Source organism: Oncorhynchus clarkii, chromosome 9 (assembly GCF_045791955.1).
Source record: "Oncorhynchus clarkii lewisi isolate Uvic-CL-2024 chromosome 9, UVic_Ocla_1.0, whole genome shotgun sequence".
Classification (NCBI taxonomy): domain Eukaryota; kingdom Metazoa; phylum Chordata; class Actinopteri; order Salmoniformes; family Salmonidae; genus Oncorhynchus; species Oncorhynchus clarkii.
In genome coordinates, this window is record NC_092155.1 from 29,625,355 (window position 1) to 29,641,773 (window position 16,419).

Genomic DNA, 16,419 nt, shown 5'->3' on the forward strand with positions numbered 1-16,419 from the left:
AGATGCTATGGTGACCAGCGAGCTGAGATAAGGGGGGACTTTACCTAGCAGGCTCTTGCAGATGACATGGAGCCAGTGGGTTTGGCGACGAGTATGAAGCGAGGGCCAGCCAACGAGAGCGTACAGGTCACAATGGTGGGTAGTATATGGGGCTTTGGTGACAAAATGGATTGCACTGTGATAGACTGCATCCAATTTGTTGAGTAGGGTATTGGATGCTATTTTGTAAATGACATTGCCGAAGTCGAGGATTGGTAGGATGGTCAGTTTTACAAGGGCGAGTGAGTGAAGGATGCTTTGTTGCGAAATAGGAAGCCAATTCTAGTTTTAACTTTGGATTGGAGATGTTTGATGTGGGTCTGGAAGGAGAGTTTACAGTCTAACCAGACACCTAGGTATTTGTAGTTGTCCATGTATTCTACGTCAGAGCCGTCCAGAGTAGTGATGTTGGACAGGCGGGAATGTGCAGGCAGCGATCGGTTGAAGAGCATGCATTTAGTTTTACTTGTATTTAAGAGCAATTGGAGGCCACGGAAGGAGAGTTGTATGGCATTGAAGCTTGCCTGGAGGATTGTTAACACAGTGTCCAAAGAAGGGCCAGAAGTATACAGAGTGGTGTCGTCTGCGTAGAGGTGGATCAGAGACTCACCAGCAGCAAGAGCGACATCATTGATGTATACAGAGAAGAAAGTCGGTCCAAGAATTGAACCCTGTGGCACCCCCATAGAGACTGCCAGAGGTCCGGACAGCAGACCCTCCGATTTGACACACTGAACTAGAAGTAGTTGGTGAACCAGGCGAGGCAATCATTTGAGAAACCAAGGCTGTCGAGTCTGCCGATGAGGATGTGGTGATTGACAGAGTCGAAAGCCCTGGCCAGATCAATGAATATGGCTGCACAGTAATGTTTCTTATCGATGGTGGTTAAGATATCGTTTAGGACCTTGAGCGTGGCTGAGGTGCACCCATGACCAGCTCTGAAACCAGATTGCATAGCAGAGAAGGTATGGTGAGATTCGAAATGGTCGGTAATCTAGATATAGATATAGGTCTGTAGCAGTTTGGGTCAAGAGTGTCCCTCCCTTTGAAGAGGGGGATGACCGCAGCTGCTTTCCAATCTTTGGGAATCTCAGATGACACGAAAGAGAGGTTGAACAGGCTAGTAATAGGGGTGGCAACAATTTCGGCAGATAATTTTAGAAAGAAAGGGTCCAGATTGTCTAGCCCGGCTGATTTGTAGGGGTCCAGATTTTGCAGCTCTTTCAGAACATCAGCTGACTGGATTTGGGAGAAGGAGAATTTGAACATATAGGTAGAGGTGAAGTGACTATGCATAGGTAATAAACAGCAAGTAGCAGCAGTGTACAAAACAAATAGGGGGGGGTCAATGTAAATAGTCCGGTGGCTATTTGATTAATTGTTCAGCAGTCATATGGTTCGGGGGTAGAAGCTGTTGAGGAGCCTTTTGGTCCGGTACCGGTACTGCTTGCCATGCAGTAGCAGAGAAAACAGTCTATGACGTGGGTGGCTGGAGTCTCTGACACTTTTTTGGGCTTTCCTCTGACACGCCTATTGTATAGGTCTTGGATGGTAGGAAGCTTGGCTCCAGTGATGTACTGGGCCGTACGCACTACCCTTTGTAGCGCCTTACGGTCAGATGCCAAGCAGTTGCCATATCAGGCAGTGATGCAACTGGTCAGGATGCTCTCGATGGTGCAGCTGTGTAGAATGTTTTGAGGATCTGGGAACCCATGCCAAATCTTTTCAGTCTTCTGAGGGGGAAAATGTGTTGTCGTGCCCTCTTCACGACTGTCTTGTGTTTGGACCATGATAGTTCGTTGGTGATGTGGATACCAAGCAACTTGAAGCTCTCGACACGCTTCACTACAGCCCCGTCGATGTTAATGGCGGCCTGTTCGTCCACCTTTTCCTGTAGGCCGCGCTCAGCTCTTTTGTCTTGCTTGTTCTCCTGGCACCACACTGCCAGGTCTCTGACCTTCTCCCTATAGGCTGTCTCATCGTTGTCGGTGATCAGGCCTACCACTATTGTGTCGTCAGCAAACTTAATGATGGTGTTGGAGTCGTGTTTGGCCAGTCATGGGTGAACAGGGAGTACAGTAGGGGACTAAGTACACACCTCTGAGGGGCCCCAGTGTTGTTGATCAGCGTGGCAAACGGGTTGTTGCCTACTCTTACCACCTGGGGGCGGCCCGTCAGGAAGTCCAGGATCCAGTTGCAGAGGGCGGTGTTTAGTCCCAGGGCCATTAGCTTATTGATGAGCTTTGAGGGCACTATGCTGTTGAACGCTGAGCTGTAGTCAATGAACAGCATTCTCACCTAGGTGTTCCTTTACACCATGGATCTTTATCCATGTACATGCAGTATAGTATGCATGGTGTTAAAGTATGGGTTGTCACTCACAATAAGAACACTGCCATTCAAAGATTCAGCAGAGAAGCATATTTTCCAGTTATATGCCACAAATGTTTATGGCACTAGATTGATGTGAAGCATAAATGAAGAGTATTCTCCCAGATTTAACAAAACACCCTTCTATTGGCAAATGACGAAAGTCCTTAAGCCCTCCAAACCCAACCCAAAACCCAAGCATTTCGCCACACCCGCAATAGCATCTGCTAAATATGTGTGACCAATAACATTTGATTTGATTTTATCTGTATAATATCATATAAACTGTGTGATTTGCCTCTCCCTGATGGCAGATAGGGAGACATTTAGTTCATGTCTGTCCCAAACGTTCCAGCAACGCTCTGGCTAGGGCCAAAACCATGGAGCCCAGCCACAGCCTGTAATTTCCCTGCAGCGCCAATTATGTTCGCTCCCAGCCAAAGCCAATGAACTGTGGTGAGCAGAGTCGCTGAGAAGAACTCCACCGCGGGGACAGACGCAGATGGTTTTGAAGGGTTGTGTGTGTGTGTGTTTTGAGGGTTGTTTGTGTGTGTGCACGTGCGTGAATACCTGCGTGCGCGTACGTGCTTGTGTACATGTTGCCTGTCTCCACAGTAGTCCCCAAGTCACCCCTCGATAGGTTAACCTAGCATAGCGTTATCATTCATTCACTCGCTGCTCATGTGTCAATGATATTGACTCAATATGGTGGTGGTTGTGCTGTTGATGGGTTGCCAGGTTGGAGGTTCTGCAAGGTCATGTTGATCCAAACTGGCGGCCCATCCACGCCCCCATGCAGTGTGTGGATATCCCTGGATATGCCGTTCTGAATGGGCGTGTTACCTAACACAATGGATGCGTCTCACAATGGATGCGACAATGGCAATCGACCAATGGCTGTAGTCAAGTACTGTACAGCTAGCTATCTGTGTACCGAGCCGTTGCCTTTTTCCCCCGCGACTTTTCTGTCAGTCATGGTGCGTGTGTTTCATACTGCGTGTGTTTCATACTGCACGATGATCCATCTGCTGATGTAACACAGTGTAACACGTTTTTGAAATGAATTGCCATTGACATGACCTGTTCAATCTTGCTCCCATGCTTGAAATGAGCATGAACTGATGATTTAATTGTTGTAACTAAACAGTGCTGTCGTTGTGTGTCTGGTCTTCCTCTTCCTGTAGGTGATGAGGGAGGTGTGCAGCAACGGAGGGGACTCAGATGGAGCAGGCGCCGGGTCTCCTGTACATAAGCCCGACCTGGAGAAGGTAAGGAGCAGAACGCCGGAAGATGCTGGAGGAAAACGTACAAAAGTATCTATATCCACAGTAAAACGAGTCCTATATCGACATAACTTGAAAGGCCGTTCAGCAAGGAAGAAGCCACTGCTCCAAAACCGCCATTAAAATGCCAGACTACGGTTTGCAACTGCACATTGGGACAACAATCGTACTTTTTGGGGAAATGTCCTCTGGTCTGATGAAACAAAATAGAACTGTTTAGCCATAATGAACATCGTTATGTTTGGAGGAAAAAGAGGGAGGCTTGCGAGCCGAAGAACACCATCCCAACCATGAAGCACGGGGGTGGCAGCATCATGTAGTGGGGGGGGGGGGTTGCTGCAGGAGGGACTGGTGCACTTCACAAAATAGATGGCGTCATGAGGAAGAAAAATTATGTGGATATACTGAAGCAACATTTCAAGACATCAGTCAGGAAGTTGAAGCTTGGTCGCAAATGGGTCTTCCAAATAGACAATGACCCCAAGCATACTTCCAAAGTTGTGGCAAAATGGCTTAAAGACAACAAAGTCAAGGTATTGGAGTGGCCATCACAAAGCCCTGACCTCAATCCTATAGAAAATGTGTGGGCAGAACTGAAAAAGCGTGTGCGAGCAAGGAGGCCTACAAACCTGACTCAGTTACACCAGCTCTGTCAGGAGAAATGGGACAAAATTCACCCGACTTATTGTGGGAAGCTTGTGGAAGGATGCCCGAAACGTTTGACCCAAGATAAACAATTTAAAGGCATTGCTACCAAATACGGATTGAGTGTATGTAAACTTCTGACCCACTGGGTATGTGATGAAAGAAAAAGCTGAAATAAATCATTCTCTCTGCTATTATTCTGACATTTCACATTCTTCAAATGAAGTGGTGATCCTAACTGACCTAAGACAGAGAATTTTTACTAGGATTAAATGTCAGGAATTGAGAAACTGAGTTCAAATGTATTTGGCCAAGGTGTATGTAAACTTCTGACTTCAAGTGTGTGTGTGTGTGTGTGTGTATATATATATATATATTTATACACTGCTCAAAAAAATTAAGGGAACACTTAAACAACACAATTTTAACTCCAAGTCAGTCACACTTCTGTGAAATCAAACTGTCCACTTAGGACAACATTGACAATAAATTTCACATGCTGTTGTGCAAATGGAATAGACAACAGGTGGAAATTGCAGGCAATTAGCAAGACACCCCCAATAAAGGAGTGGTTCTGCAGATGATAACCACAGAGCACTTCTCAGTTCCTATGCTTCCTGGCTGATGTTTTGGTCACTTTTGAATGCTGGCGGTGCTTTCACTCTAGTGGTAGCATGAGACGGAGTCTACAACCCACACAAGTGGCTCAGGTAGTGCAGCTCATCCAGGATGGCACATCAATGCGAGCTGTGGCAAGAAGGTTTGCTGTGTCTGTCAGTGTAGTGTCCAGAGCATGTAGGCGCTACCAGGAGACAGGCCAGTACATCAGGAGACGTGGAGGAGGCCATAGGAGGGCAACAACCCAGCAGCAGCCCCGCTACTTCCGACTTTGTGCAAGGAGGAGCACTGCCAGAGCCCTGCAAAATTACCTCCAGCAGGCCACAAATGTGCATGTGTCTGCTCAAACAGTCAGCAACAGACTCCATGAGGCTGGTATGAGGGCCCGACGTCCACAGGTGGGGGTTGTGCTTACAGCCCAACACCGAGCAGGACGTTTGGCATTTGCCAGAGAACACCAAGATTGGCAAATTCGCCACTGGCGCCCTGTGCTTTTCACAGATGAAAGCAGGTTCACACTGAGCACATGTGACAGTCTGGAGACACCTTGGAGAACGTTCTGCTGCCTGCAACATCCTCCAGCATGACCGGTTTGGCGGTGGGTCAGTCATGGTGTGGGGTGGCATTTCTATGGGGGGCCGCACAGCCCTCCATGTGCTCGCCAGAGGTAGCCTGACTGCCATTAGGTACCGAGATGAGATCCTCAGACCCCTTGTGAGACCATATGCTGGTGCGGTTGGCCCTGGGTTCCTCCTAATGCAAGACAATGCTAGACCTCATGTGGCTGGAGTGTGTCAGCAGTTCCTGCAAGAGGAAGGCATTGATGCTATGGACTGGCCGGCCCGTTCCCCAGACCTGAATCCAATTGAGCAGATCATCATGTCTCGCTCCATCCACCAACGCCACGTTGCACCACAGACTGTCCAGGAGTTGGCGGATGCTTTAGTCCAGGTCTGGGAGGAGATCCCTAAGGAGACCATCCGCCACCTCATCAGGAGCATGCCCAGGCGTTGTAGGGAGGTCATACAGGCACGTGGAGGCCACACACACTACTGAGCCCCATTTTGACTTGTTTTAAGGACATTACATCAAAGTTGGATCAGCCTGTAGTGTGGTTTTCCACTTTAATTTTGAGTGTGACTCCAAATCCAGACCTCCATGGGTTGATAAATTTGATTTCAATTGATAATTTTTGTGTGATTTTGTTGTCAGCACATTCAACTATGTAAAGAAAAAAGTATTTTATACGAATATTTCATTCATTCAGATCTAGGATGTGTTATTTTAGTGTTCCCTTTATTTTTTTGAGCAGTGTATATACACACACACACATATCCCTGTATGCTGCCATAGGGCCCCTCGCCTGTGTTCCCTAATAACAAGCAGGATGCCAGGGCAGCACATTGCAGTAAAAGCTGTAATTGTTGTGCCAAATAGCACTTAATGACAGCTCTGGCACAGTTTGTGTAGGGAGGTGAAGGAAGAGTGTGTTATTGGATTTCAATAGCCTGGAGAAAACAGGTAAACTTACTGGAACTGTTGGAGCCTTATTGTACAGAGCTTGTGTGTGTGTGTGTGTGTGTGTGTGTGTGTGTGTGTGTGTGTGTGTGTGTGTGTGTGTGTGTGTGTACGGTGGTGGAAAATTAGGCAGATCAGAAGGAGTTTAATGACAAACCGCTCCCTAGCTGGCACAGTACACAGAAGCCTAGCCTAATTATTTCAACCATAACATGTTGCAGATGCTCTCCGAGATTCTCTGTGGGTACAGTGTGTGTTTTATGTATATGGTTGTGTGTGTGTGTGTGCGCGTCTCTGTATTTCTCTCTCTCGCTCTGTGTGTGTGTGTGTGTGTGTGCGCATCTCTGTATTTCTCTCTCTCGCTCTGTGTCTGTGTGTGTGTGTGCGTCTGTATTTCTCTCTCTCGCTCTGTGTCTGTGTGTGTGTTTGTCTGTTTTTATATTTCTGTCTGCATGTGTACCACCCTGCATCCCACTGCTGGCTTGCCTCTGAAGCTAAACAGGTTTGGTCCGGGTCGGTCCCTCGATGGGAGACCAGTTGCTGCTAGAATTGGTTTTGGAGGGCCAGTAGGAGGCACTCTTTCCTCTGTTCTAATTATTATTTGTTTTTGAATGCCCCAGGGCAGTGATTGGGAGCGTTGCCCTGTGTAGGGTTCCGTCTTTCGAATGGGACGTTAAACGGGTGTCCTGACACACTGTGGTCACTGAAGATCACATGGCACTTATTGTTAACCCCGGTGTCCTGGCTAAATTCCCAATCTGGCCTTCATACCATCATGACCACCTAATCAGCCCCAGCTTCCAATGGGCTCATTCATCCCCCCCTCCTCTCCCCTGTAACTATCCCCAAGGTCGTTGCTGTAAATGAGAATGTGTTCTTGGTCAATTTACCTGTAAAATAAGGGTTAAATATATATTTTTTAATGTAAATATCTGTCTAACAGTTCTAACTCCTCCATTGCAGAAGGTGTCATGTGATAGGCCGAGCTCAGATGGCGAGCCGCCCCATGAGAACGGACACACCGTCACCGACTGTAAGGACCAAGGTGAGACCAGGGAAGGGTCTGGAATACTTATAGCTACACTAAGTACAGCACATCATACTGGGTTAATGGCATTCTGGTTTTGAACACACACTCTTGATGTTGGGCTTTCCCTTGGTTCAATACTGTCCCTCTGGAAGTTAAATGAGTAATGGCATGTAAGCCATGTTTTAGCTCTAGATTCATATTCTTTATCCTTTAGTCTTCAAGATGCACTATGCAGAAATCGCTCTGCCATTTCCTAGTTGCTAGAATTTGAGTTGTTTTGAGTCATTTCAGTGACAAAACAAGTAAGTATTGTGTAGAGAATCATTGTACCATCTAAACCGCTGTGAAATATCTTATTCATAACCAAAAATATTGTATTTTCAGCTGTTTGAAGCTGGTGTTCCAAGCCGAAAGTAATAGAACAAAAACTAAACTTAAGACCGGGAAGCATAGAAATAGAGCACATAGAACGGATCTACCACTTTTTAGACGTTCGTTCAAAAGAGAATGACGGATCTATAACACACTTTTCTATTTGAATTTGGTCAGGTCGACCAAATTCTGGATGAAGGCACCACCGATGCTCATGAAGCCTTGTGTTTCTTCAGCGTTGACCCAGCTGTAAATCCCTCTATACTCTATGTTGATTGGAGATGGGGTGTATTTTCTTCAGGGTCAGAGCAGCTTGTGTGTTCAGGGGAGTATGATTGAGATTAGCTACAGCAACAATGGACTTGAGCATTTGGATTTATTCAACGTTTAGTTGATATGGATCCTTTTTTCCTGCACCCAGTACCAAGACAGCCGAGATGCTGTCTAAAATGCAGGATGGGATTGTTCAGCGTCTGCTTGCTCGACAAGCTCAATTCCGCGGGGTTCACATGTTCATTTCACTTGTCGAGACCTCTTGTTTGGATTCTCTGGAATTTAGAGCTGTTTGTGTTTGGTTTCATTACGCACAAACCAACGCTCTCTCTCCCCAGGCTGTGATTAATAGACCTGTGTCTAATAGTTTGCATATCACAGCTGGGAAACCGTGATTGTTGTGGAAATATGCACACGATCTCTGACTGATGGCTTTTGACAGATTGCTGTAAGTCTATGCATTTGTAGTGCTCCCTCTGGTGAGACCAATTGTGAGTGTATTATGATACTGCCCTCTGGAGGATTGGAGGGGTAATGCTGCTTGGCTACCACTTTTATTCCCCAACTTTCATTCATCAATTATTATTTGATGCCCAATCCCAAATTGACCCATATCCCCTACCCCTACCCCTATATGGTAAAGCTCCGCAATGCCCTCTGATAGGCTAGGATGAATATTTGCCATATTGCTTGCACTCCTCCAATCCTCTCATATCTAGTTCCCACGGAGTAGGGGTGGGTGGTGGCTTGAGTCCATACACTATGTCACCAGTGGCGAGCCAGTGGTTGATGATATCACCTCATATCTCTACAGTACCACTGCATCTCCAAGCCAAACAACTACCACAGACCCACTCTTCTCACACCATTTAACCCCAGCTGCCCACTTTCTGAGGGGAGAACAACGGGTCTCCAAACCCCCTTTTTCAGCTTAATCAGCCACATTCCTTCCATGGCTGGTAAGAAGCGAACTTGACTCAGTGGAATCAAATTAGCTTGATCAGAGAGTTTCCCTCCTGTCTTTCATGGCAAACAGAAGAGGAAAATTATTATAATCATTCAAAGTGAAGCTCTTTCACACATGTGTCTGGCTTCCTACCTTAGGCCCGAAGTCTAGAGAGAGAGAGAGAGTGTGTGTGTGTGTGTGTGTGTGTGTGTGTGTGTGTGTGTGTGTGTGTGTGTGTGTGTGTGTGTGTGTGTGTGTGTGTGTGTGTGTGTGTGTGTGTGTGTGTGTGTGTGTGTGTGTGTGTGTGTGTGTGTGTGTGTGTGTGTGTGTGTGTGTGTGTGTGAGAAATAAATCACTAGCAGGGGTTGGGCAGAAATGGCCACATATTTGATAAGATTTGTCGCCATGGTAGATATCATCACTATCAGGGTAACGGGAGTTGAGTTGATTCCTGCAGGGCAGCGGAGGTGTGTGTGTCTTACGTCTGTCTGCGTCTCTCTGTGTGTGTGTCAGCGTAAGCGTCTGTCTGCAGAAGCACTCCAGACTCCGAGCGTCAGCTGCTTCACTACGATGACATCATTCACAGGGAATTTTGCACCCCTGCCTCAGAAAACCCCTCTCTTCTTTCTGTCTCACTATTGTGTCCGTCTCCACAAAGGAAAATGGGACCTCCACAACTTTGTGAAGGGGGAGTTATACTATATTCTGTAGTAATTAATAGATATTAACAGGTAATAATGTACATGGGTATGATGCAGATAATCAAACTCTGCAGATATTGGGAGAATTTAAATATTGCACTTTTCTTAAGACAAAAGCTTATAGGAATATGCACTACTTTCTAGTCAGTGAATCTCCCTGTCACACACTATACATACAAATAATTTTATGGCCATTTCCATCATCTCTTCTCAACTATGTGACGTCTATTCTTGTCATTCTGTCTGTGGCTCATCTCTCGTTTACCCTTCTGGCAGTTTCCAGAGTGGATCTCTTCGACCAAACCCTGCTCACCGCAGACCACACAATCCAAACAACCCTCAGACGACCAGCAGATTTTCTATTCAGACACACAGAGAGACAGGCTTTATGACCGGGTTTAGTCCAGTTTAGCGGTATTTACAGGAGAATGTGCACTGTCATTGTGTCCGTGGGCTTCTTCGGTTAGTAGAATTGAGGCCTAATTACTGACCTAAATATTCAAATGATATGACAATCTGGTCAAATAGCTGATGTAATATTTTTTTCATTCTTAAAGGTGAAATTACCTCGAAGGTCTAGCTCTCTGACATTGCATGTCTCTCTTTGCTCTTTCACTCCCTCTCTCTCTCTCTCTCTCTTCCTCTCCCTCTCTCTTTATCTCTCTCTCTCTCTCAGGTAAAGGAAAGAAGGACTCTCAGAAGAGTCAGAAGGGAGGCACGCTGGGAAAAGGGGCGGGAAAGAAGATAACTAAGATAATTGGCCTGGGCAAAAAGAAGCCGTCCACTGACGAACAGACATCTTCAGCCGAGGAGGACATACCCACCTGTGGTAAGACACCTCTTAGGGGTTAGAGCACATCTGGGGTTTAGAGGTCAACCTACAGTGGCAAGAAAAAGTATGTGAACCCTTTGGAAATACCTGGATTTCTGCATAAAATGGTCATAAAATTTGATCTGATCTTCATCTAGGTCACAACAATAGACAAACACAGTCTGCTTAAACTAATAACACACAGACAATTATACATTTTCATGTCTTTATTGAGCACACTGTGTAAAGATTCACAGTGCAGGGTGGAAAAAGTATGTGAACCCTTGGATTTAATAACTGGTTGACCCTCCTTTGGCAGCAATAACCTCAACCAAACGTTTTCTGTGGTTGCGGATCAGATCTGCACAACGGTCAGGAGGAATTTTTGACCACCAACTGTTTCAGTTTCGCAATATTCTTGGAGTGTCTGGTGTGACCTGCTCTCTTGAGGTCATGCCACAGCATCTCAATCGGGTTGAGGTTAGGACTCTGACTGGGCCACTCCAGAAGGCATATTTTCTTCTGTTGAAGCCATTCTGTTGTTCATTTACTTCTGTGTTTTGGGTCGTTATCCTGTTGTATCACCCAACTTCTGTTGAGCTTCAATTGGCGGACAGATAGCCTAACATTCTCCTGCAAAATGTCATGATAAACTTGGGAATTTATTTTTCCGCCTATGACAGCAAGCTGTCCAGGCCCTGAGGCAGCAAAATAGCCACAAAACATGATGCTCCCTCCACCATACTTTACAGTTGGGATGAGGTTTTGATGTTGGTGTGCTGTGCCTTTTTTTTTTCTCCACGCATAGTGTTGTGTGTTCCTTCCAACAACTCAACTGTTTCATCTGTCCACAGAATATTTTGCCAGTAGTGCTGTGGAACATCCAGGTGCGCTTTTGCAAACTTCAGACGTGCAACAATGTTCATCATCAGTGGCTACTACCGGGATGTCCTCCCATGAACACCATTCTTGTTTAGTGTTTTACGTATCATAGACTTGTCAACAGAGATTTCTGTAAGTATTTAGCTGACACTCTAGGATTATTCTTAACCTCATTGAGCATTCTGCGCTGTGCTCTTGCAGTCATCTTTGCAGGACGGCCACTCCTAAGGAGAGTAGCAACAGTGCTGAACTTTCTCCATTAATAGACAATTTGTCTTACCATGGACTGATGAACATCAAGGCTTTTAGAGATACTTTTGTAACCCTTTCCAGCTTTATGCTAGTCAACAATTCTTAATCATAGGTCTTCTGAGATCTCTTTTTTTCGAGGCATGGTTCACATCAGGCAATGCTTCTTGTGAATAACAAACTCACATTTTTTTGTGTTTTTATAGGGCAAGTCAGCTTTAACCAACATCTCCAATCTTATCTCATTGATTGGACTCCAAGTTAGCTGACTCCTGACTCCAATTAGCTTTTGGAGAAGTCATTAGCCTAGGGGTTCATACTTTTTCCAACCTACTGTCATGACGCTGGCCTGGGGGTAGGTTTATGACAGTCATAAATACCTCTTCCCCCCTTTTTCCTCTCTCTACCCTACTGATGTGACTATTGAAAATCCCTTGGTTAACATAGGGATTGTGGGAACATCAGAAGTTGGGGGGAAATGAACCATATTTTGGTAATCCGACCAGTTGAACATATGCGTTGGTACTTAATGAATATGTTGTCAGTTCGGTTGTCATCTGAGACATTCTCATCAATGATAGGATGACATAAACGGTACAGTGGAAAGTCTACACATTATAGTTATCAGATTCACATGGAATTGTTGTGCAATTTAAATGTTTGAATATAAAATTATTGGTGAAAAGATTCAATGTAATTTTAGCTTCCAAATGAGAGATTTGGCTTTTCATAAGGTTAGGGCTCTGCTCAAACAGTGGCCCGTTCCTGGTGAAGAGACATGGGTTGTAAAACTATGAAAACACACCCTTCTCCCTCCACTATATAAAGCCTTGACGAAAAATGTTATCTCCTGTTCAGAGGACGTGAGGACGACGGCCCATACGTTTAGAAGGACTAACATGTCAACTACAGAACTAAGCCAACCTCAGCGAGAGCTTTGGTTGTGAATGGTATGAACTTTGAACTCTTATTCACTAAAGAAGTGAGACATCCTAGCAGTTGAGTTAGCAACAGCAGCTAAAAACGTGGGCTAGGAAAGGACAGGTGGACTATCCCATCTACCACCCAACGACGACACTACAACGTTTCCCGTTCACCACCAGAGACACTCTTCAAAGGACATAGGACTCTGTTGAGCAACACGGCCATCCATCTACCACCAAACTATTGTAGCGCAGCTCAGAGTAAATATTTATTGCATTTTCCTTTTCCAAATGGGCGGTAATTTAGAATGCATAAGATACTATATTTACGATAGAGTAGCTGCCTAATGAGAGACATCGCTTCCCCCTTTGTTCCTCAGTTTTCCCACTCTTTCACTCAAACTCAATCCCCCTTTTCTTTGTGTAACCAGCTGTCATATCTGTTCCGTCCGCTAGGGACGTTTTCCTTTGACATAATTTGTAATCAATGTACGATTCATTCTGTGTATATGTAATTCTGTGTGATTGATGAGGTATTTAGTAAATTAACAATTAAACCCAATTTTGTATTGCTGATTCAACTTATTAGCCAGGGTTCGTGAAGATATCTGAAAGTTGTAAATTCTTGTTTGAGACTGAAATAAGGTGACGATTAATATTGACTGCTATTGATGTAAAATATTACTAGGTCTTTAAGAGTTTATTCGGAAGATAACAGCTCTATAAATATTATTTTGTTGTGCCCCGACTTTCTAGTTAATTACATTTACATGATAAGCTCAATCAGGTAATATTAATTACAGAGAAAGGATTTTATAGAATAGCGACACGACACTACACTGTGCATGTTTAAATGATGTATTCAATATAGACAAGAAAAATACAATAATTTGTGTGTTACTAGTTTAAGCACACTATGTTTGTCTATTGTTGTGACTTAGATGAAGATCAGATCAAATTTGATGATCAATTTATGCAGAAATCCAGGTAATTCCAAAGGGTTCACATACTTTTTCTTGCCACTGTATATAAAGGGTGGATTTGGTCGTATAGGTATTGTTATATAGAGGGCTTATAGAACGTATGGGGACACGTTTTGAATGAGAACAGCCAGAACTACAGCTATAGACTCATTTTCTGGTCTGCTGTTTCGCTATTGGCCATTTTACCCCACCCTTTTGTCCTAACTGGTCCGTCTTGTCTGATTGACAGGCTACCTGAACGTGATGTCCAATAACCGCTGGCGTGAGCGTTGGTGTCGTCTGAAGGACAACCAGCTGTTGCTCCATAAGGACCGCGCTGACCTGAAGACCCATATGGCCAGCCTGCCCCTCCGAGGCTGCGAGGTCAGCCCCGGGCTAGACTCCAAACACCCCTTCGCCTTCCGCCTGCTCCGCAATGGACAGGAGGTGGCTGTACTGGAGGTAGGTTGGCGGTCAATTGGCTCGGGTGGAGGTTAGTCTTAGGTTCAGATCTAGGATCAGCTTACCCTCGCCAACTCTGAACCTTCATGGTCATCAGGTCTGACCTTAGATCAGTGTCGTAGGGCAATTTTGTCCTACGGCACTGTGAAGTGCTAATGTTGTAGTGATAGTACGGATTGGATGGAAAAAAATGATGGAAAGTTATCTCTTGTTTTATCATTTTTTGTTGTTGAAGTTGTACACCTGTTTTCTAAACCAATGAATAGTATTAACATAAATATATAGATACTAGTTTCTTTAAATTAGCGTAATAATCTCTAACCCGCCTCTCCTCTTCTCTCCAGGCGTCCTCCTCAGAGAGTATGGGTCGGTGGTTGGGGGTGCTGCTCGCTGAGACTGGTTCCACCACAGACCCTGCTGCCCTGCACTACGACTACATAGACGTAGAGACTACCGCTAACGTCATCCAGCTGGCCAAGCAGTCCTTCTGGTTAGACACACACATACACGTGTGCGCACACACACACACTGCCGTTTTTCCCTCATCAATCAACACACGATACCACATAATGACAAAGCAGAAACAGGTTTTTAGAAATATTACATTTTCGTACTTTGTTGAAGCACCTTTGGTAGCAATTACAGCCTCAAGTCTTTTGGGGTATGATGCTACAAGCTTGGCACACCTGTATTTGGGGAGTTTCTCCCATTCTTCTCTGCAGATCCTCTCAAGCTCTGTCAGGTTGGATGGGGAGCGTTGCTGCACAGCTATTTTTAGCTCTCTCCAGAGATGTTAGATTGGGTTCAAGTCCGGGCTCTGGCTGGGCCACTTGTCCCGAAGCCGCTCTTGCATTGTCTTGGCTGTGTGCTTAGGGTCGTTGCCCTGTTGGAAGGGAACCTTTGCTCCAGTCTGAGGTCCTGAGTGCTCTGGGGCAGGTTTTCATCAAGGATCTGTCTGTACGTTGCTCCATTCATCTTTCCCTCAATCCTGACTAGTCTCCCAGTCCCTGCCTCTGAAAAACATCCCCACAGCATGATGCTGCCACCATGCTTCTCTGTAGGGATGGTGCCATGTTTCTTCTAGACATGACACTTGGCCTTCAGGCCAAAGAGTTCAATCTTGGTTTCATCAGACCAGAGAATCTTGTTTCTCATGGTCTGAGGTGCCTTTTGGTAAACTCCAAGCGGGCTGTCATGTGCCTTTCACTGAGAAGTGGCTTCTGTCTGGGCACTCTACCATAAAGGCCTGATTGGTGGAGTGCTGACGAGATGGTTTTCCTTCTGCAAGATTCTCCCATCTCCGCAGAGGATCTCTGGAGCTCTGTCAGAGTGACCATCAGGTTCTTGGTCACCTCCCTGACCAAGGATCTTCTCCCCCGATTGCTCAGTTTGGCCGGGCGGCCAGCTCTAGAAAGAGTCTTATATGTTCCAAACTTCCATTCTTAAATGGAAGTTTGGAAGCCACTGTGTTCTTGGGGATCGTCAATGGTGCAGACATTTTTTGCTACCCTTCCCCAGATCTGTGCCTCGACACAATCCTGTCTCGAAGCTCTACGGACAATTCCTTCGACCTTGTGGCTTGGTTTTTGCTCTGACATGGACATTCAACTGTGTGACCTTATATAGAAAGGTGTGTGCCTTTACAAATCATGACCAAGGCGGACTCCAATCAAGTTGTAGAAACATCTCAAGGATGATCAATGGAAACAGGATGCACCCAAGCTCAATTTTGAGTCTCATACCAAAGGGTCTGAATACTGAATACTGTTTTTTATTTGTAATAAATTTGCTAAAAATTTCGCTTTGTCATTATGGGGTATTGTGTGTAGATACATTTTCATTTCTCATCTATCTAATCAATTTTAGAATAAGACTGTAACATAACAAAATCTGGAAAAATGGTCTGAATACTTTCTGAATGCACCGTACTTATCACCCTATTGGGGATCTCAGAAAAAGCAAATATTTTTTGGGGCAGATAATGTATGTTTTTGAATCCCAAAAAGTATGTGTGGTGTTCCCTCAGCCGCTCAGACCCCCGTTCAGTTAGGAATGGACATCTCTGGACCAATTTATTTCCCGCTCTCTGGCCATTTGATGTGTCACTCTGACCAACAGGGTTTTCACAAAAGCACTGTGTGCAGGCCAGTCCTCCCCACACAATAACACGATACACTTTGCAAGGGCTGGATAAAGCGTTTGCATACCCAAGGGAGCACTAAATGTCTGAACTGTTATTTGTTTGATGGCAATATATGAGACCGCTAATATACTGAGTGTACAAAACATTAAGAACACCTGCTCTGTCCATTTAAATAGGCTGACCAGGTGAATC

General features: G+C 45.2%; 1 protein-coding gene across 2 annotated transcripts in view; it reads left to right on the plus strand.

Moving 5' to 3' along the window:
• Positions 1–16,419, plus strand: part of LOC139416195 (actin filament-associated protein 1-like) — a 60,729-nt gene that overhangs the window by 34,898 nt on the left and 9,412 nt on the right. For both annotated transcript variants that reach the window (XM_071164580.1, XM_071164579.1), the window contains exons 7-11: positions 3,594–3,677; positions 7,437–7,518; positions 10,472–10,624; positions 13,873–14,084; positions 14,429–14,574. In XM_071164580.1, coding sequence (XP_071020681.1) covers positions 3,594–3,677; positions 7,437–7,518; positions 10,472–10,624; positions 13,873–14,084; positions 14,429–14,574 — 677 coding nt within the window. The remainder of the gene's footprint in view (positions 1–3,593; positions 3,678–7,436; positions 7,519–10,471; positions 10,625–13,872; positions 14,085–14,428; positions 14,575–16,419) is intronic.